This window comes from Budorcas taxicolor, chromosome 23, assembly GCF_023091745.1.
Source record: "Budorcas taxicolor isolate Tak-1 chromosome 23, Takin1.1, whole genome shotgun sequence".
Lineage (NCBI taxonomy): Eukaryota > Metazoa > Chordata > Mammalia > Artiodactyla > Bovidae > Budorcas > Budorcas taxicolor.
In genome coordinates, this window is record NC_068932.1 from 30,851,823 (window position 1) to 30,874,546 (window position 22,724).

The 22,724-nt window shown below is 37.3% G+C and overlaps 1 protein-coding gene across 2 annotated transcripts in view; it reads left to right on the top strand.

The window, feature by feature from the left end:
- The window catches only part of SHOC2 (SHOC2 leucine rich repeat scaffold protein), an 82,533-nt gene that overhangs the window by 45,113 nt on the left and 14,696 nt on the right, over positions 1-22,724 (top strand). For both annotated transcript variants that reach the window (XM_052660992.1, XM_052660993.1), the window contains exon 3: positions 11,515-11,652. In XM_052660992.1, the coding sequence (XP_052516952.1) occupies positions 11,515-11,652 (138 nt within the window). The remainder of the gene's footprint in view (positions 1-11,514; positions 11,653-22,724) is intronic.

Sequence of the window (22,724 nt, forward strand, 5' to 3'; positions counted from 1 at the left end):
TGTAGCACAATCTGGAATCAAGATTTCCTGGAGAAGTATCAATAACCTCAGATATGCAGAAGACACCACCCTTATGGCAGAAAGGGAAGAAGAACTAAAGAGCCTCTTGATAAAAGTGAAAGAGGAGAGTGAAAAAGTTGGCTTAAAGCTCAAGATTCAGAAAACGAAGATCATGGCATCTGGTCCCATAACTTCATGGCAAATAGATGGGGTAACAATGGAAACAGTGACAGACTTTATATTTTGGGGCTCCAAAATCACTGCAGATGGTGTCTGAAGCCATGAAATTAAAAGATGCTTGCTTCTTGGAAGAAAAGTTATGACCAACCTAGACAGCATATTAAAAAGCAGAGAGATTACTTTCCCAACAAAGGTCTGTATTTTCAAAGCTATTGTTTTTCCACTAGTCATGTATGGATGTGAGAGTTGGACCGTATAGAAAGCTGAGTGCTGAAGAATTGATGGTTTTGAACTGTGGTGTTGGAGAAGACTCTTGAGAGTCCCTTGGATTTCAAGGAGATCAAACCAGTCCATCCTAAAGGAAATCAACCCTGAATATTCATTGGAAGGGTAATACTGAAGCTGAAGCTGCATTACTCTGGCCACCTGATGCAGAGAACTGACTCATTGGAAAAGCCCCTGATCATGGGAAAGACTGAGGGCAGCAGGAGAAGGGGACAACAGAGGATGAGATGGGTGGATGGCATCACTGACTCGATGGACATGAGTTTGAGCAAGCTCCAGGAGTTGGTGATGGACAAGGAAGCCTGGTGTGCTTCAGTCCACGGGGTTGTAAAGAGTCGGACACAACTGAACTGAGTCAGAGCTATGGTTTTGCCAGTAGTCATGTATGGATGTGAGAGTTGGACCGTAAAGAAGGCTGAGTACCGAAGAATCAATGCTTTCAAATTGTGATGCTGGAGAAGATTTTTGAGAGTCCCTTGGAATGCAAGAAGTTCAACCTGTCAATCCTACAGGAAATCAGCCCTGAATATTCATTGGAAGGACTGATGCTGAAGTGAAACTCCAATATTTTGGCCATCTTATGTTAAGAGCCAACTCATTGGTAAAAACCACGATGCTGGGAAAGATCAAGGACTGGAGCAGAAGGGGTGAGAGAGGATGAGATTGTTGAATTGCATCATGGACTCATTGGACAGTTTGAACAAACTCTGGGAGATAGTGAAGGACACGGAAGCCTGCATGCTCTAGTCCATGGAGTCACAATGAGTTGGACACAATTGAGCAACTGAACAACAACAACAGAAACAGGTTTACAGTTCTTCACTAAGCTATCATATTGATATATGTAGTTAGAGGTTCCTGTTTTTCACCACTGTATAATATTCCACAGTGTGAATATACCACAATTTTATTCCGTTGTTTTGGGCTGGACAATAGCAAATCCTGGTGCAAACTTCATTTATTACTGTTGGAATGCAAATGAGTACAGCCACTTTGGAAGACAGTGGCAGTTTCTTGCAAAGCTGAACACAGTCTTACCATAAAATCTATCAGTCATGCTTATCTTTACCCAAATGAGTTAAACTTGCTGCTAAGTCACTGCTGTGTCCGACTCTGTGCGACCCCATAGATGGCCGCCCGCCAGGCTCCCCCATTCCTGGGATTCTCCAGGCAAGAACACTGGAGTGGGTTGCCATTTCCTTCTCCAGTGCATGAAAGTGAAACGTGAAAGTGAAGTTGCTCAGTCGTGCCCGACTCTTAGTGACCCCGTGGACTGCAGCCTACCAGGCTCCTCTGTGCATGGGATTTTCCAGGCAAGAGTACTGGAGTGGGGTGCCATTGCCTTCTCTTACGTCCATGCAAAAAACTGTACACAAAATATTTTTAGTTGTTCTATTCATAATTGCTAAAAATTGTAAGTAACCAAGATATATTGTAAGTAACCAAGATATGCTTCAATAAATAAGTGAATAATAAAGTGGTATACCCATACAATGGAATATTGTTCAGTGGTAAACGAAATGCATATTTCTAAATGAAAGAAATTAATCTGGAAAAAGCTGTGTATCATGTGATTCTAACTATACAACATTCTGGAAAAGGCAGAAGTAAAAAATCAGTAGTTGCCAGGGGCCCTAGTACAGGAGAGTCAGATCAATGAGTAGTGAAACCCTGAAGATTTTTATTTTTAGGTCAGTAAAACTTATATATGATACTATAATCATGGGTACAGGCTATTATGCATTTACCAGAATCTACAGAACTGGACAACACAAAGAGTGGATGGATGTCAGTGTAAAATATGGACTTTTAGTTGATAATCTATAAATGTTGGTTCATCAACTGTAATGCACAATGTTGGATGTTAGTAATAGTGGAAACTATGGGGAAGGTGGTATATAAGAACTCTCTACTTAATTTGCAGTTTTCCTGTAAACCTGAAATTGCTCCAACAAACAAAGAAAACCGTACTGTTAATACTGACACCACTGTTTCCTTAGTCAAAGTTTAAGTTGCTACCTTAGCCTACAAGACTAAATAAATCTGACTCTGGGCAACTTCATCTATCACTTTCTTTGTTACTCATTATTCCAATTACATTGGCTTTCTGTTGGGTTTTGAACTACTTTCTTGCCTCAGATTCTTTGTATTTGCTGTTCACTCAGCTTCCCCCAGATATTTTCATTGTTTCTTTCCTCTTCCATTATTCAGGTGTGTATATTCAAATGCTACTCCATTGGGGTTACTTTCCTTTTCTGCTTGCTATCAATACCTCTGATATCTCCTTCCCACCATCAGACTCTTTCCCTTGCTTTTTTTTCTTTTATAGCTTTTATACATCCTCAGTTGAGTTCATTTCAGTTGTTCAGTCGTATCCCACTCTTTGCAACCCCATGAACCACAGCATGCCAGGCCTTCCTGTCCATCACCAGTTCCTGGAGTTCCCCCAAACTCGTCCATTAAGTCGATGATGCCATCCAACCATCTCATCCTCTGTTGTCCCCTTCTCCTCCTGCCCTCAATCTTTCCCAGCATCAGGGTCTTTTCCAATGAGTCAGCTCTTCGCATCAGGTGGCCAAAGTATTGGGAGTTTCAGCTTCAGTATCAGTCCTTCCAATGAATATTTAGGACCAATTTCCTTTAGGATTGACTAGTTGGATCTCCTTGCAGTCCAAGGGACTCTCAAGAGTCTTCTCCAACACCACAGTTCAAAAGCATCAATTCTTCGGTGCTCAGCTGTTTTATAGTCCAACTCTTACATCCATACATGACCACTGGAAACACCATAGCCTTGACACTAGATGCACCTTTGTTGACAAAGTAATGTCTCTGCTTTTTAATATGCTGTCTAGGTTGGTCATAACTTCTAAGGAGTAAGCATTTTTTAATTTCATGGCTGCAATCACCATCTGCAGTGATTTGGGAGCTCCAAAAAATAAAGTCAGCCACTGTTTCTACTGTTTCCCCATCTATTTCCCATGAAGTGATGGGACCAGATGCCATGATTTTCGTTTTCTGAATCTTGAGCTTTAAGCCGACTTCTTCACTCTCCTCTTTCACTTTGATCAAGAGGCTTTTTAGTTCTTCACTTTCTGCCATAAGGGTGGTGTCATCTGCGTATCTGAGGTTATTGATAATTCTCCCAGCAATCTTGATTCTAGCTTGTGCTTCGTCCAGCTCAGTGTTTCTCATGATGCACTCTACATAGAAGTTAAATAAGCAGGGTGACAATATACAGCCTTGACGTTCTCCTTTTCCTATTTGGAACCAGTCTGTTGTTCCATGTCCAGTTCTAACTGGTGCTTCCTGACCGGCATGCAGGATTCTCAAGAGGCAGGACAGGTGGTCTGGTATTCCCATCTCTTTCAGAATTTTCCACAGTTTGTTGTGATCCACACAGTCAAAGGCTTTGGCATAGTCAATAAAGCAGTAATAGATGTTTTTCTGGAACTCTGTTGCTCTTTCGATGATCCAGCGGATGTTGGCAATTTGATCTCTGGTTCCTCTGCCTTTTCTAAAGCCAACTTGAACATCTGGAAGTCCACGGTTAACGTATTGCTGAAGCCTGGTTGGAGAATTTTGAGCATTACTTTACTAGCGTGTGAGATGAGTGCAGTTGTGTGTGGTAGTTTGAGCATTCTTTGGCATTGCCTTTCTTTGAGACTGGAATGAAAACTGACCTTTTCCAGTCCTGTGGCCACTGCTGAGTTTTCCAAATTTGCTGACATATTGAGTGCAGCACTTTCACAGCATCATCTTTCAAGATTTGAAATAGCTCAACTGGAATTCCATCACCTCCACTAGCTTTGTTTGTAGTGATGCTTCCTAAGGCCCACTTGACTTCACATTCCAGGATGTCTGGCTCTAGCTGAGTGTGAGTGATCACACTATTGTGATTATCTGGGTCATGAAGATCTTTTTTGTACAGTTCTTCTGTGTATTCTTGCCACCTCTTCTTAATATCTTCTGCTTCTGTTAGGTCCCTACCATTTCTGCCCTTTATTGAGCCCATCTTTGCATGAAATGTTCCCTTGGTATCTCTAATTTTCTTGAAGAGATCTCTAGTCTTTCCCATTCTGTTCTTTTCCTCTATTTCTTTGCATTGGTTGCTGAGGAAGGCTTTCTTATCTCTCCTTGCTATTCTTTGGTACTCTGCATTCAAATTGGTATATTTTTCCTTTTCTCCTTATACCCTCACCTTGGTTATATATTGTTTATTTTTCCTTGTTAAAATACAAGTTTGCTGAGGGCAGCAAACTTTTTTCTTGCCTTGTCCCTCTTTTTCCCGATTGTGTCTTCAATTCCTAGAATAGTGTCTAACACACAGTAGGTGCTTAATAAACATTTGTAGGGTGAATCAATGAAGTCTATGTTCTCTCTCTAGGAAGTCAAAGTTAAAAAAATTGCTTAGTAAGTATGGAATGTGAGTCATAAAATGTTTCTTATGAATGGCTGGTGTCATCAATATGATAACATGGTACATTCATTTTCACTAAAAGGTACATCTGCTCCACAGCCAGGAAACTTCTATTTATGGTTTGAAAACTGCTCTTCATGTATAGTGTAGGAGAGACTGCTCATTTTATGTCTTGAATCTGTCCCCCTCTCCACTTTCCTCTTTAGATTAAAAGATGTACAAAAACATTGAAAAATCACAAAATACAAATACATAAAGTAGAAAAGAAAAACCACTCTTAAACCTAGCCAGAGACGAGTCACTGTTAAGATATTGATTATTATTCTTTAGAACCATCTGAAATGAATTTAAATTTTTAAAGTAATATTTGGTGCCGGCGTCCAGCCCTGGTGGATCCAGGGAATTCAAAGCGGAGATGGAGTCAGCGAAGAGAAACTTATTTATTTAGAAATATACAGAGAGATTAGGAAAGAATAATGTAGTAGGAAAATTAGTGGAGAAAAGAGGCTGAATAACTTGGTTTACGTGGAAAACCAGTAAAGTTCCATGCAAGGAACTTGCACCATCTGTTAGGCCGCTGGCGCCTGCTTGAATAGCAGAGGGTGCCCCGCCTTGGGCTCCCTCTCAGGTGGGTCTTAGAGACCAGGGCAAATAAATAGACTAGGTGAGCCTCCATGTTCCAAGGGATCAGCCTGCAAAGGAGACGGAGGGAGAGGGAGAAAGAGAGTCTACACGGGGGGAGCCAGATTTCCAAGAAAACCCGTTCAAGAAGCTGGTCTGAGAAACTGGTCCATCCTTTATTGTCTGGGAAAGCTTTTTATACTTTTGGTTGTACATAGAGATCAGTGGATAATACAAAGTTATGCAGCGTCAGCAGCCCTGACTCTTACCGAGACCAGGCTTTCTCTCTGTATACCTAGCTGTATACACAAGTCTTAGGTGATTTACATCATCATCTGGCCAGGAGGCCTATTAACATTTTATGGCCCTTTTCTGATAAGGGTCTGTCAACCAGAAAACTTATTTGCCTTAAAAGTGTTGTTCTTACTAAAGTCTGGTGCCACTCCCAGAAAGCACTAATTAAGCTTACATTCTTATATAGCAAGGACACAACAATTTATAACAAGGAAAGAGGAGTACAGTGATTTATAACAGAGAAAGTTCACTAACTCAAAAGTCTAGTGTTGCTAACATCAAAACTACTATATTCCTTTTTCTATATCCCAATTACATTGATTAATATCCTCCAGGTGCCTAAAAGATAAAGAATATGGAGGCCTGGCAGCAGTCATTGACTCAACAATGAAAACCCATCACCAGTATAATTTTTAGCTTTTTAGAAAAGGCTCTGTATCTTTAAGATGCTTTAAGCTGTGTGCCTCTTCTCTCTCTCTCTCTCTCTCTCTCTCTGTCTCTCTGTCTCTCTCTCTCTCTCTCTCTCTGTCTCTGTCTCTGTCTCTCTCTCTCTCTCTCTCTCTCTCTCTCTGTCTCTCTCGGTTGAGGGGCTGTAAATAATCACAAGTTGTAAAAGTCTCTGTCAGGCAAGTTAGAGAGCCATCAGAGGGGTTTGAGCTGAAACAGTGCTTTTATATGTAGGAGACTGTTAACTGGGGTGCTAAGTTAACTCTTTCCAGAGAAAGGTGGTCAGGAATAGCCCCTTGTTATGTCAGAAGAGTGGAGAGCACAGTACAATAAAGCAGGCAGACTCTGGTTTTTGGGGTAGATGCTCAGGAAAATCCAGGAGTACCCCTAAAGCCTGATCTCAGCCTTTGCTTTTTGCCAGGCCCTCTTCCTCATGACGTTTGCCACGGGCGGGATTCCCCATGCTGGCTCCCGGCAATTTGGATCATATATAGTAAAATAAATGTTTAGAAGTACTAGATAACTGGACAAAATATAGAAATAATAAATAATATGAAAGTATTTTATGAACTCCTTCAATATTTAATATCCTGTCTTTTCTGAATTGTAACACAAGGTCTTATCCTGGCACAGTATTGACTAGTGCAGAGTTTATCATATATTCAGAATTGTCAGATGTTTCTGACTGTTTGCATATGAAGAAAAAAAGCTTGAGCAGTTATGAGTGTTGCTCTAAAGAAGAGAGATCTTAAGCTTCTTTTTTCCCCCCACACTAAAAATGTTTTGTACATTTAATAGGACATTTTGGATTAGTTTTGAAAATATTTTAGATTTTCCTGGAAGCTGTCTTTTATTATAAACGTCCCTGAAGTTTTTTAGATCTTTTTCATTGGACTGAAAAAAATTCAGTTCCAAAGGGAAAATGTTTTTCATGTCTTAAAATGTATACATGGGTTTTGGGGAAAATCTAAAAATGTTTCAAATTTAACTCAGCAATATATATAATTTACTCATGAGTTTATTGTAGTTCATGGACTAACAGATTAAACTGAAAAATCAGGTTATTTTTGTGTGCTGATGCTGTTAAAAAATTAAATCATATTTGCTGAGTTTTAAGCATTTTCAAAACCATAATTACTAGATTGTGAGAAAAAAGTATTAGTAGATGACACTCTCCTTAATGTATCAGAGTTAACATGATTTCCTGATGTTGCAGTGTTGTATTGTTAGAGGATGATTTTCTGGAGAGAATATATGCTCAAAATAATTCAGTTATCATATGGATGGTGATTTACATAAATCAAAAAGGATTTAACTTAATTTGAATCAAAGTAATTATATTCTGCATTTTAAAAAGTTATTTTTTAGTTTAATGTTAGATAGTCATATATAAGTTCCTGTCATAAGATACTGGTAATTCATCTGCTTCTGTGTTCATGGGTATCAAACTGGTATCCTGAATACTGTTAAAAAAAAAAAAAAAGTCCACAGATATGTTTGATAACGCAGTGTTTTGTTCTGTTTTAACCTAAAAATTAGTTGTTAGTATTTGAACATTAGATTTTATATGAAAATATAAATTTCTAGGTTTTTTTTGAAAAGTGTTAGGATTGGACAGTATTTGAGTGAATGCATTCATTTGAGGATTGACAGTATTTCTCATCGCAACATTGCAGTGGTAGCCTGGGGCAGTTTTGGCAGTGTTACACAACAAAGGACATTTGTTAATGTCTAGATGATCGTCATGACTGGTGGGGAGGTGCTCTTGGCATCTTTTGGCTAAAAAGACGAGGCATGCTGCTGATGCACAGGACACCTTTCTACAGCAAAGAATTATCTGGTCTAAAATATTTCAGTATTGAGTTTGAGGAGTCCTGTAATATAGCAGTCATTGTGCTGAGTTGAATCATATCTGTTTCATATAAGCTATAGTTAGCCATAGTCTCCTCTCAACTTGCTTTATTTATGTGCTGGGACTCTTATATACTTGAATTTGTGCATCTTCCTTGAAAGTAGTAGGAGTTCCTTTCATAGGAATTGAAACAACTTTGAGTATTATTAGAAAAGTTGTGGCAAATACAGAAAACATTTGTTACTTCTGGCATGAAGAGTATTAGCATCTAAATTTTATTTTCCCCAGTTATCATTTATTCTTTCAGTTAACATAGTGCTGTGTACTAGGTACTACACAATATGCGGAGGAGATAAACAGCTGCTTACACTTTAAGGCTTTTTTTTTTTATTAGAGAATTGTTCTGTTTATCATTATGTAATGCTTTCTGTATCTCTGATAATTTTCCTTGCTTTGAAGTTGGCTTTGTCTGAAATCTGTGTAAATATTTCAGCTCTCTTTTGATTAACATTAACAATCTATCCCTTTATTCTTAATCCACCTGTGTCTGTAAAGTAGGTTTTTAAAAGACTGTACTGTTTAGTGGGGCTGGGGGGCAGGGTCTTATTTCTTAAGTCCCCTCTGATAGTCTCTGTCTTGCATTCACTTTCATATTAAAAGCGTTTATTGATTTAGTTGGATTGATATCAGCCATATTTGGAACTGTTTTCTATAACTTGTTCTCTATTTTTTTTTTTGTCTTAAATCATTTTTCTGCATTATCTGGGTTTAATTGAGCATTTTGTATTATTTCATTTTTTCTCTCCTTAGCATATCATTTGTACTTGTATTATTATTATTATTTTTTTGCTTGTATGTATGTATGTTTGTGATTGCCCTGGAGTTTGCGGCATAAATTTACAGCTAATATAAGTCCACCATCAAATAACACTATACCACTCACTGTGGTTGCTTATAACAGAATATTCCCAGTTCTTCTCTCCTGTCCCTTATAACACTGCTGTCATTCATTTCATTTATCCTTAATGTATAGTTACCCAGTATATTGTTGCTCTTCATACTTTTAAGAAACTGTTATCTGTTAGATCGATTAAGAGTTTAAGAATATAAAAGATTTTATTTTATCTTATTCCTTCTCTATTGTTCTTTTCTCTGTGTAGAGCTAAGTTTCTGACTTACATCATTTTCCTTCTTTCTGAAGAACTTATTTTAATATTTCGTGAAAGACAGGTCTACTGGTGACAGATTCCCTCATTTCTGTTTATCTAAGGAGGTCTTTATTTCTCCTTTACTTTGAAGGATAATTTCATTGGGTACAAACTTTTAGGTTGGTGATTTTTTTTTTCTCTCATCACTTTGTAAGTATTCCATTCCATTTTCTTCTTGCCTGCATCATTACTGAAGAGAAGTCCAGTGTATTTACCTTGTTCCTATATAGGTAAAGTTCCCCGCCCCCCCCCCCCCACCTCTGTCTTCCTTCAAAATTTTATCTTTGATTTTCTGTATATGATTTTGAATATGATATGCCTAGGTGAGAATAGGAGGGGACTTTCATCTTCACTCTGAGAACCTGCAGTGGGACTCCTGGGGGTAAAGCCCAAGGATTCCAATTTTTCCATATCCTTGCCAACATTGTTTTGTTTTGTTGTTTGCTTTTGTTTACAGCCATCTTCAGGGGTGTAAAGTAGTATCTCATGTAACTGATTTGCATTTTTAAATGATTAGTGATGTTGAGCAGCTTTCATGTGTTTATTGTTCATTTGCATATCTTTGGGAAAATGTTCAGTTTCTTTACCTACTTTTAAATTGGTTTTTTTGGTTGCTGTTGAATTATGGAAGCTCCTTATACATTTGGGCTGTTAATCCCTTCCCAGATACATGATTTGTCAATATTTCCCCCTATTCTGTGGATTGCCTTTTCATTCTCTTGATAGTGTCCTTTATACACATAAGTTTTCAATTTTGAAATCTAGTTAATCTGTTTTTTCTTTGTGGGTTAGGATGTGACAGTAATATGCCCTACACCCATTTTTTAGTTTTATGCACTTTATTTACTTCTCTTTAGTTCAGTTCCGGAGAAGGCAATGGCACCCCACTCCAGTACTCTTGCCTGGAAAATCCCATGGACGGAGGAGCCTGGTAGGCTGCAGTCCATGGGGTCGCGAAGAGTCGGACACAACCAAGGGACTTCACTTTCACTTTTCACTTTCATGCATTGGAGAAGGAAATGGTAACCCAGTCCAGTGTTCTTGCCTGGAGAATCCCAGGAACGGGGGAGCCTGCCAGGCTGCCGTCTATGGGGTCGCACAGAGTTGGACACAACTGAAGCGACTTAGCAGCAGCAGCAGCAGTTCAGTTCAGTCGCTCAGTCGTGTCCGACTCTTTGCGAACCCATGAATCGCAGCACGCCAGGCCTCCCTGTCCATCACCAAATCCCCGAGTTCACTCAGACTCGTGTCCACCGAGTCAGTGATGCCATCCAGCCATTCTCATCCTCTGTCGTCCCCTTCTCCTCCTGCCCCCAATCCCTCCCAGCATCAGAGTCTTTTCCAGTGAGTCAACTCTTTGCATGAGGTGCCCAAAGTACTGGAGTTTCAGCTTTAGCATCATTCCTCCCAAAGAACACCCAGGGCTGATCTCCTTTAGAATGGACTGGTTGGATCTCCTTGCAGTCCAAGGGACTCTCAAGAGTCTTCTCCAACACCACAGTTCCAAAGCATCAATTCTTCGGCACTCAGCCTTCTTCACAGTCCAACTCTCACATTTACTTGCTCAGTATTTCCAACTTCACCCCCCCAAAAAAGGAAAAATCATGAGAGAGCCAATCGAGCTTTTATAAATAAGTTTTTGAAGACAGAAAAACATTAAGAATAATCTAAATTGCCCGTACAGTCCTTTCAAACAGAATGAGGAGAAAAATATGTATCCTTTTGGAGTAATACTAAATTAAGAAGCAGTTTTTGATTTCTGACTCTCACTTTACATATTTATATAACATCAGAACACATGCATATTTGAAAGCATATATATTTTGAGGTAAGGTGACCCTCAAATTAAGATCTATCTGATATTATTTTGAATTTGATTTAAAAATTAGTAAGCTCTTTTTGAAGTATAGAATGTACAAATGTAAATGTTAAATTTGTTAATTAAAAATATATAATATTGGTTGATAATGATTTACAGTCAACATGTTAATGTTATCAGATGTCATTTTCTTTTTTTCTTTAGGTATAATTGACATAAAACCATATATTAGCTTCAGGTGTACAACATAATTCAGTATTTGTAAGATGCCATTTTCAAAGAAGAGTTTCAGGTTTTGTTTAACTTTTACTTTGTGAGGAAAAATATAGTTATGATATAAAATGTTTTATCTCCCAGAAATTCTTACATTTTTATGTTGATCAATTTACAGGTGAATTATGTAACCTCATTACGCTGGATGTAGCTCACAATCAACTTGAACATCTTCCAAAGGAGATTGGAAACTGCACACAGATAACCAACCTTGATCTGCAGCACAATGAATTGTTAGACCTCCCAGATACTATTGGTATGAAAAAAGAAAGAAGATACTGTTAATATTATTTCTAGCTACTTGGACATTAAAATCTATTTCAATAGATAAAGTTAAAGGATTAAAATTCAGCATTGTTGAAGTGGTAAAACTTCTAAAAGATAGTATTTTAAAATCATTTTTTATTTCCATTTCTAGGAAAGGAAAATAAGTTTTAGGACATGAGCTCAGTTAAATGGTAAACAAGATAGAATATTGAGTAATGTGTATATGTTCTATAACTGTGCTTAAATTGCAGAATGGGTGCGTTTTCTGTTTTTGCTTATTTCTGAAATGTTGCATGCTCTTGTGTAGGGTGTGGTCCCTTCTGTGCTAAAATAGACCACACTGAAAAATAAGATCATTGCTGTTTAGTTTTTAAAACATGGCAAGTACATTTTAAAATTTGCTCATATGTAATATTGAGGGATTAAAAGAAAAGATGTCTCAAAATGCATAATGTGTTTTGACGACATAGTCAAACTACAGAAAGTTGATGTGTTCCATATTTATAAATTCTTGTTTATATTTCTGAATGCCCCCAAATTTATACAAACAATAGAGGGAATTTAAAACTTTTTGGATGCTTTTAGTTATCACTGTGGTATGAAGAAACTATTAGGTTTATTTTAAAAAGTATTCTGTACTTAGTTTATGTAATTTTAGTAATGAATTTTTATAAGGTTCTATTACTAAATTGCATGAGGCCTATGATAATGTTATCTTTCTCCAGAGAATTTTTATTTGCTTCTCTCAGGTACCTAGAGTGACCACTTTAGTCCATCCATGTTCTAAGGGTTGTGATTTTTCTGGTCCTCTCAAGTGATTCAGAGGCAAACTGCAGAGTAATTGGAGGGCCGTTTTAATTCTGATTGACCCCTCATGCTAGGGTGCAGCCCTGTAGGGTCCTAGTTGATGCTGATTACTAGACTCTTCACCCTTGGCAGGCTCTAGATTTTGACTCTTGGCAAAACATACCTTTGCCTTTCAGTTACATCTTCTGTTTAGGAGAGTGGTCTTAGGACAAAAATCTCCCATGCTTTGCTTGTTTCTGGGTTCCCAGCTGGTTTCCAGCCTGGTTACTGCTAGTCATTATCATGCTCATTTTCTGATTTGTGTTTTAGAAGTGTTCTTAGTTTTCTGCAATGGGAGAGTTTGCTTGAATTACCTTGAATTACTTTCTGCTTCATTACTTGAAGCAGAAGCAATTGTAGCAGAATTTTTTAAAAATATTACAGTAGACTGTCTCTGGTAACATAACAACTATTCACAGAAAAGTTAATCTGAGACCTCTTCAGGTTATAATAGCTAGCCATTAGAACCTGTATCTTTCTGATTCTTGTCCCCTCGAGTCTAGAACAAAAAGACAGAAAAACACAAAATAAATGAAAAAAGTCATGGGAGACAGCACTAGAAGTTCTAGAAAGAGAATAGAGGTAAGACAATGAAGCTATAAAATATAATTTAATACTATTTCCCTGAACTTGACAAAAACCCGGATAATAAGATTGAAGTTTCTTACCAAGATGAAATAATGAAAAAAGATACATTCTGGTAGGAGTTTTAAAAATTAAGTTTACTAATTTTTAATAAACGATATGGGCTTCCCTGGTGACTCAGCAGTAAGAATCTACCTGCCAGTGCAGGAGACCCAGGTTTGATCCTTGGGTTGGGAAGATCCCCTGGAGAAGGAAATGGCAACCCACTCCAGTGTTCTTACACGGGAAGTCCCATGGACAGCGGAGCCTGGAGAACTGCAGTCCATGGGGCTGCAGAAGAGTTGATCACGATTTAGCAACTAAACAACAAGAATAAACAGTATGTTCGTGTGTAATGTTATAAAACCTTTGTCTAGTTTCAGTTTCAGAGTAATGCTGACTGTATATGGTAAGTTGGGAAGTTTTCCCTACTCTTCAATTTTTGGAAAAGTTTGTATAAAATTGGCTTATTTCTTCCTTTAATATTTGATAAAGTTCATTGATGCAGCCACCTAGTCAGGATTTTTCTTTATTGGAATGTTTTTTTAAAACAATTTCAGTTTTTTTGATAGACATAGGGCTATTTAGGTTATCCGTTTATTCTTGAGAAAACTTGATCATTTGTGTCTTTCATAGAATGTGTTCATTTCATTTAAGTTGTCACATTTAATGGGGATAAAATTGTTCATATCATTTGCTTATTATTTCAATGTCTATAGAATCTGTGGTAATGCCATTTCTCTCTTTTCTGATATTGGCAATTTATATCTTCTCTCTTTTCCTAATCAGTCTGGCTAAAGGTTTATTAATTTTATCAGTTTCATTGATTCTCTCAAAGTATTGATTTTACTCTATTTTTCCCTTTGTTTTTATTTCATTGATTTCCACTTTGACTTTTCTCATTCCTGTTTGTCTGCTTACTTTGATTTTATTTGCCCTTTTCCTAGTTTCTTATAGTGGAAGATTGAGATTATTGATTTAAGATCTTTCTTCTCTTCTCAGAGTCAGTTCAGTTCAGTTCAGTCTCTCAGTCATGTCCGACTCTTTGTGACCCCAGGGACTGCACCACGGCAGGCCTCCCTGTCCATCATCAACTCCCGGAGTTTACTCAGATTCATGTCCATTGAGTCAGTGATGCCATCCAATCATCTCATCCTCTGTTGTCCCCTTCTCCTCTCACCCTCAATCTTTCCCAGCCATTTAGTGCTATAAGATTTCCCCCTACGTACCACTAACAACATCCCGCAAATTGACATGTTGTGTTTTATTTTTTGTTTTGTCCAAAATGCTTTCTAATTTGCCCTTTTGTTTTCTGTGATCTATATGTTACTGAAAAGTTTGTTATTTAGTTCCCAACCTCTAACAGTTTTCCAGGGATCTTTCTGTTTCTGATTTCTAATTTCATTGTGGTTGAGAACATACTTTGTGTGACTTGAATCATGTAAATATATTGAGACTTTTCTTATGGCTCAGTGTATGGTCTATCTTGATAAGTATTCCATGTGCAATTGAATATGTATTCTACTTTTGTTGAGTAATGTGGATGAGGTAGTCAGTGAATTTATTGTACTGCTAGCCCTTTTTGGTCATTTTTTCCTCCCAATTTTTATTAGTTACATTGTTAGGACGTGCAACATTTATGGTATATCTTGTTAAGCCAGTCTCTAGTTTAGTCTTAATTGTTCACCAACAGTGCTAGCTGTTGCCATAGTTGTTCAAGTTATTTTTTGGTTGGTTAAAGTCAGTCTTACAGTAATTTTCTCAGAAATCATTCCTAAACAGTGAAAGTGAAGTCACTCAGTCCTGTCCGACTCTTTGCAACCCCATGGACTGTAGCCTACCAGGCTCCTCCATCCATGCGATTTTCCAGGCAAGAGTACTGGAGTGGGTTGCCATTTCCTTCTCCAGGGGATCTTCCCCACCCAGGGATCAGACCAGGGTCTCCCACATTGTAGGCAGACGCTTTACCATCTGAGCCACCAGGGAAGACTTACTAACAGTAGTTTTCTAGTTTTTGTATGTTTGTAACCTTTATATTTAAAGAACTCTTTGATGGATATAAAAATCACTGGGTTCAACTTCCTTTCCTTGAGCATCTCAGGAGACCTAAAAGGTAACTCTTTTGTCTTCTAGAATTGAATATGCAACAGTATGAGGCTGGTCTAATTGGTTTTTTCCTCATTATAATGACTTAATCTTTGTTTCTGGCCACCCAAAGAGTTATTTCTTTATTTCTAAAGTTCAAGAACTCTACTATATTTCTAAGTGTTAATCTTTCAGGTTCCCATTTCCTTGGGATACTCTGAATCAGTTCAGTAATAAAGGTTTAATTTTTACTTCAGTATAAATCACCTATTGACGTGTTTACTTTGTTGTATGTTCTTATGTTGAAATATGTAAGTTTGCTTATTTTAAACAAGAAACTGATTTTGATAGTAAAGGAGAAAAGAAAGAATAATGCATTTTAACATGATCACTTTTCAGTGAATGACACATAAAGGCTCTTTAAAAAGAGACTTTTGTAAAATTAAAGGCTTCTCAGTCTTAGAAAAGTAAAGGTTGTTTACTCTAGCAAATCAGGGCAACTGAAATTAAAGATGCTTGAAATGTTATAAATTTATGGCCTTATCTCTCCCATTGATGCTTAATTATTGTGTATTTCCTAAGATACTGTAGATGCAGATACTTTATTGTTCCTTGAGCATATCAGGCAAGTTCCAGCCTCAGGGTCTTTGTACTTCTCAGTTTCTCTGCTTAGAACTTTTTTTCCTAAATATACACATAATTTCCTCTACTCTTTCAACTAATCAAATGGATATATCAAGTTCTATAGAGGGCATGGTTATCAATCAGTCCTGTTCTTCCGTTCAGTTGCTCAGTCGTGTCTGACACTTCGTGACCCCATGGACTGCAGCATGCCAGGCTTCCCTTTCCATTATGAACTCCCAAAGCTTGCTCAAACTCATGTCCATCGAGTCGGTGATGCCATCCAACCATCTCATCCTCTGTCGTCCCCTTCTCCTCCTGCCTTCAGTCTTTCCCAGCACCAGGGTCTTTTCCAAGAAGTCATTTCTTCACATCAGGTGGCCAAAGTATTGGGGTTCCAGCTTCATCATCAGTCTTTCCAATGAATATTCAGGACTGATTTCCTTTAGGATGGACTGGTTTGATCTCCTTGCTGTCCAAGGGACTCTCAAGAGCTTTCTCCAACTTAGCATTTGTGAAACGACTCAGGAAATGTGCATCAGATACTATTATCTGGGTACTTCGGCAGAGGATTTGAGGGAGGGGTCTGTTCCAGAAAGGCCCTGTAGGGTCCTGTTCTTACTCTAAAATATTCTAACAGTATTTCATTATTTAATATTTTATACATGTATTGGTTTCCCTATCTTGCTCAATAACAATGGGGGGGGGGTGCAGTTATAAAGTACTAAAATAATTAGTGTTGGCAAATAGAGAAAGCATAAGTTGTAGAGGATGATAAAACAATCCAGTTAGTAAGACTAGGGTCCTTTGGATTCACTACCTCTGACAGAGGATAGTGTCTCCATGTATTCTTTCTCCTGGCTTTCTTAATTTTGCATTTCTGTCAGAAGTAATTCCTCTATATTTCAAGTGTGCTTGTTAATATGAAAACGTTTGACTTCATTATTAATCTTGAGTAATTGACATGTTATATCAGAAAAACACAAGTGCGTCACTTCTAACACACTCTACATGGTCAGATTACAAATATGTATTGGAAATCAAAAGGAACTAAAACATAAATGATAATAAAAATTTATATATCTCATTTATAAATTTTTATAATAAATATAAATACGCTTTGATAGTTGTCAGCAAACTAAATACAGCTGTTATCCCAAGTAATAGCAAAGCGAGTTAAGTGTTATTTGTTGAAAGTTTTTATAATATTATAGTCATTTATCATATACCGTGTTTATTAAGATAGTTCTTTGCCTTTCTCCATCCCTCTCATCCCCCATATTTTGATTGTATTGTAGAAGGTTGAGATTTGATGAGAAATCTGAACATGCAGGTCTTGATCTGTTACAAATCTCAACAGTCATAATTGACCTTTGAGATTCTCTCTGTCATCTATTGGAGAAGAGCAATTCACCCCAAACCTACAGTGACAAACTTAGCTGGAGTATAATTCTGATACTTTCCTTTTTTTCCCCCCTGGTTTACTAGTTGAAAAGTATAACTTAAAATGAAAACCAAACAAAAAACCCAACACCTGTCTTGGAGAGTTGATGCTAGTCCCGCAGGAGTTGCCCTGTTCTCTTCCCTGGACCAAAGAAACTTGCACTGAATTTACAATTGAAAATAAAATGTTTTATCACCTTACAGTCACTTTTCCAAAAATCGCTTTAATTATTTGCCTTTTTTTTTTTCTCGCAAGTAGATCCAGATATTTTTAACTCTCTTTTTTGCTTAAGATATAAATACTTCTAGAGTACCTGTCACTCTTTGGCAATAAGCAATGCCATTTACTTTCAGGCTGGGCAGTGCCAAGATTACTGACAACTCAGGCTCTGGAGAAGAGGCAGAAGGAACTGGGGAGAGGGGCACAGCTGATTGCTGTTAAGTAAAAGAGTGCTCAAAAACATATTTAGAGTCTTAAAGCCTCAGATATGCAGATGATACCACCCTTACGGCAGAAAGTGAAGAGGAACTAAAAAACTTCTTGATGAAAGTGAAAGAGGAGAGTGAAAAAGTTGGCTTGAAGCTCAACATTCAGAAAATGAAGATCATGGCATCTGGTCCCATCACTTCATGGGAAATAGATGGGGAAACAGTGTCAGACTTTATTTTTTTGGGCTCCAAAATCACTGCAGATGCTGATTACAGCCATGAAATTAAAAGACGCTTACTCCTTGGAAGGAAAGTTATGACCAACCTAGATAGCATATTCAAAAGCAGAGACATTACTTTGCCAACAAAGGTCCATTTAGTCAAGGCTATGGTTTTTCCAATGGTCATGTATGGATGTGAGAGTTGGACTGTGAAGAAAGCTGAGTACCAAAGAATTGATGGTTTTGAACTGTGGTGTTGGAGAAGACTCTTGAGAGTCCCTTGGACTGCAAGGAGATCCAGCCAGTCCATCCTAAAGGATACCAGTCCTGGGTGTTCATTGGAAGGAATGATGCTAAAGCTGAAACTCCAGTACTTTGGCCACCTCATGCAAAGAGTTGACTCATTGGAAAAGACTCTGATGCTGGGAGGGATTGGGGGCAGGAGGAGAAGGGGACGACAGAGGATGAGATGGCTGGATGGCATCACCAACTCGATGGGACGTGAGTTTGAGTGAACTCCTGGAGTTGGTGATGGACAGGGAGGCCTGGCGTGCTGCGATTCATGGGTTCACAAAGAGTCAGACATGACTGAGCGACTGAACTGAAAGCCTTCTGAGGTCTCTAGTGGTTTTATGAAATCAGGGAGAGGGGGGTATGAAATAGGAAAAATTTTTTATTTTCTGTTTCTTTTCAAAGTGAGAGAAATTTATAAGAAGACTTTGCCTTCCAGGCTAGAGCACAGAATAATTCACAGAGGCCTTTTGTTACACTGGGCTCTGAAGAAATGTTACAGTAATTATGATTATATCAACAAATGGAGTTTTAGTAATTGATTTTAGGAAATTACAGCTCTACTTACATGTAACAACTTTACTAATTTTCTCTTTAATGGTGGCATTCTTTTGAGTTTTTTACTTTTAAGAATATTTTTTAATAAGTTCACTTTTAATTGGAGGATAATTGCTTTACACTATTGTGTTGGCTTTTACCACACAACATGAGTTAGCCATAAAAATGCATATGTCCCTTCCCTCTTGAACTTCCATCCCATCCCACCCCTCTAGGTTGTCACAGAGTCCTATGTTGAGCTCTCTGTGTTACACAACAATCTGTTTTACATATGGTAATGTATATGTTTCAGTGCTACTCTCTCAGTTCGGCCCACCTTCTCCTTATTCCATTGTGTCCAAAGTCTGTTCTCTATGTCTGCGTCTCCATTCCTGCCCTACAAATATGTGTATTGGTACTATTTTTTTCTAGATTCCATATATGTATGTGTTAATATACAATAATTTGGTTTTCTCTTTCTGACTTACTTCAGTCTGCATAATAGGCTCTAGGTTCAACCACTTCACTAGAACTGACTCAAATGCTTTTCTTTTTATGGCTAAGTAATATTCCATTTCATTTGTCATTTATCCATTCATTTGTCAGTGATATCTAGGTTGCTTCCATGTCCTGGTTATTATAAATAGTGCTGCAGTGAACATTGAGGTATATGTGTCTTTTTCAGTTATGATTTCCTCAGTGTATATGGCCATTTGGGATTGCTGGGTCATATGGTAGTTTTATTCTTAGTATTTAAAGAAATATCCACGCTGTTCTCCATAGTGACTATATCAATTTACATCCCACCAACAGTGCAAGAGGGTTCCCTTTTCTCCACACCTTCTCCAGCATTTATTGTTTGTAGATTTTTTTGATGACCATTCTGACCAGTGTAATGTGGTACCTCATTGTAGTTTTGATTTGAATTTCTTTTAATAATGAGCAGTGTAGAGCATCTTTTCATGTGTTGGTTGGCCATCTGTATATCTTCGCTGGAGAAATGTGTGCTTAGGTCTTCTGCCTACTCTTTGATTGGGTTGTTTGCTTTTCTGGCATAGGGCTGCATGAACTGCTTGTATATTTTGGAGATTAATCCTTTGTTAGTTTCATTTATTATTATTTTCTCCCATTCTGAGGGTTGTCTTTTCATCTTGGGTATACTTTACTTTGTTATGCAAAAGCTTTTAAGTTTAACTAGGTCCCACTTGTTTTTGTTTTGTTTCCATTTCTCTAAGAGGTGGTCAAAGAGGATATTGCAGATATTTATATAAGAGTGTCTTGTCTATGTTTTCCTCTTAAGAGTTTTAGAGATCCTGGTCTTACATTTTTTATAACTTTTAAGTTTATTTTCAATTTCTCAGTTTAATGTTTCTGGAAAAAAATTGTACCTTTAGCATTATTTCATTGTTAGAACTTGTGTGCCTTTTCTACTGATTTTTTGCTACTTTGTTAAAATAAGATAAAGACTGTTTGAGTTAAAGTCTTACTCAAAAGTTACAGTAAATTAACCTAAAAATGCTGATTTCCTTTGCTGAAATTAAAAACATTAATTTTAATTTGTAGCAATTTAATGTTTCCATATTTTAACAGTCTGACAGTATAAGAAAACAAGCTGTCATATTCAGAACACAGAGCAACTTACTGTCAAAGTTAAGCACTTAGAAAGCTAAATGCCAGTGATTGACAGTGATCAGCCTACATTTATAAGTGTTGGCAACATTGATTTTATTTCTTAGTCACAGTGGCTCAATATTAAGGCAAGCTGTGGCTTGATTTCTAGGTTGCAGTTTACTTTGTGGTTAAAACCACTTACTGAAAGAGGCTAGAGTTGAAACCACTACAGGGGGTGAATCACAGTAAATGCCAGACTTCTGATGTCAAGTTTTTTTTTTTTTCCTGGCATAAGAGAGTGTTGATATTTCATCATTAATTTTTTTTACCTTTTTTATTTTGCTGAGAGTAGTGGATTTTGGCAAAATGTGGATGACTCTGAGCATACCATGCTCTCAAGAAAGTGACAAGTCCTTTGCAGATGTTAATTGCTTCATCAGAATAGCATATTCTCAGAGAGTACAATTTTTAAAGTTCATCCTCTTCAGTCCCACTGGGGGAAAAAGAAGTTTAGGCATTTCATAGACCTTTTGGTGAATGCTTCAGCCATTTTATTACCATGGAACAGCTTTATTACATAGGGAAAGCAGTGGTATGAAGGAGAGACGGGATGAGCTTCTTCTATTTATTTTTTAAGATTGAGTGCCTGTTTTATCTTCAACTTGGTATAGCAAATTAAAATTTTATCAGAAGATTTTTGAAATTCTTTGTACTCAGACATTATCACTGATTATGGGAAAATTTCCATCTCTTTACCAGTCTTGTAGTGGCCATGGGCATGGGATAGGCAAGGAATAAAATATTGATACCCTCCCTCCTTCCCCATTTTGAATGGATGTGAGTTAATGGGGACTGCCCTTCAGTTTTGGTGGGAATGAAATTGATATATCTAATGGCACTGTCTGATAAGATTTAAGATATTGCTATCTTTTGATACATCTGAAATATTTTCACATGTACACACAGATACCTATTAGGATGTTCATTATAGAATTCCTTTTTAAATATTAGAAACAAATGCTGTCCATTGGGGGATGATTGGATAATGGTATAATTACACATATCATAGGATACAATGGTTAAATGAAGTATATCTGCATTTACTGAACAAGAAAATAGTTCTATGACCTGTTATTTAGGAGAAAAAGTGTGCAAAATGATCCCATTTATATAAAGACAAATAGAGAAACATTTTAAAAAATCCTGTATTTGTATATGTATAAGTAAAAGCTTAAGAGAAGGATCTCAATAGGTACATATTGGATTACACACCATGGTTTTCTGGGCAGTAAAGTAAGTTACACTTACATATTTTGTAATTGAAAATTTATTTGGTGGGATAAGAGGAGTGCAATGGTTAGTTCATTCTCTGATATCTAAAACTGGGCTGCTTAGTCATTGGGTATCCCAGAAAAAATTAAAGTGAATATTTTTAGAAGAACTAATTTTTAGTCAGGTAGACTAGGCAAATCCGTTATGTACTTTAAAATGATGTCCACTTAACATCTGTGTTTTGGAGACATGCTATTTTATAAGTTGAGAATGGGTCAAAAAAAAAAAAGCTTTTAATGAGTCTCTCATATAATTTTGAGTTTTTGCACCTTGTTCCTAATGGAAAGGAGGACAAATAGTTAAATATTTTAGCGTCTTTAATTAATAAGAAAGCATGAATGAAAGCCTGGTGTGTGCTTTGCACTGAAATTCTGTGCAAATTTCAGTAGAAATGCATAGCAAGCTCCCTTACTTAAAGGATTTTCAGTCTATTGGGGAAAGTAACTAATCCATGAAACAACCAACAATGTAGATTGTAACTAAAGCGCTAATGTATAATGAAAACAGCATGTAGCCATGTGTCCAGTTTATAGGGAGATCAATAAGATCTTAATAGAATGGCCAGAGAAAACTTCATGAACAAATATGCTGGACTTAGTATGGAATAAAAATGCATTCCATGAGCTTAACAGCAAGGACAGTCAAACAGCATGGAGGCAAGAATGAACATATCATGCTTCTGTGTCAGGAGGAAACAAGTTCACTGGATCAGGGTCGATAAAATTCACAAAAAACGATTACTTGATAAGGAGCCAGTTGAGTTTGATTCTGGCTCTGCCATTAAGTCACTTCATGTGTCTTATGCTAAAGTCCATGCTGAGTACTCTCAGATGGTTCTTATTGGTGTGCTTGGGTATCTTTTTTATCTCTTGTCTTTTTTTGGGGCGGTTGACTGTCTGAAACTTCAAACCACCATGCTCTGTTTTTCCACAGCTTAGCTCATATCCTCACTGTATGGAGAAAATGAGCCTCACAGTCCAAACATCTTACCTCTGTGTTAATATAAAGCTTCTCCATGATG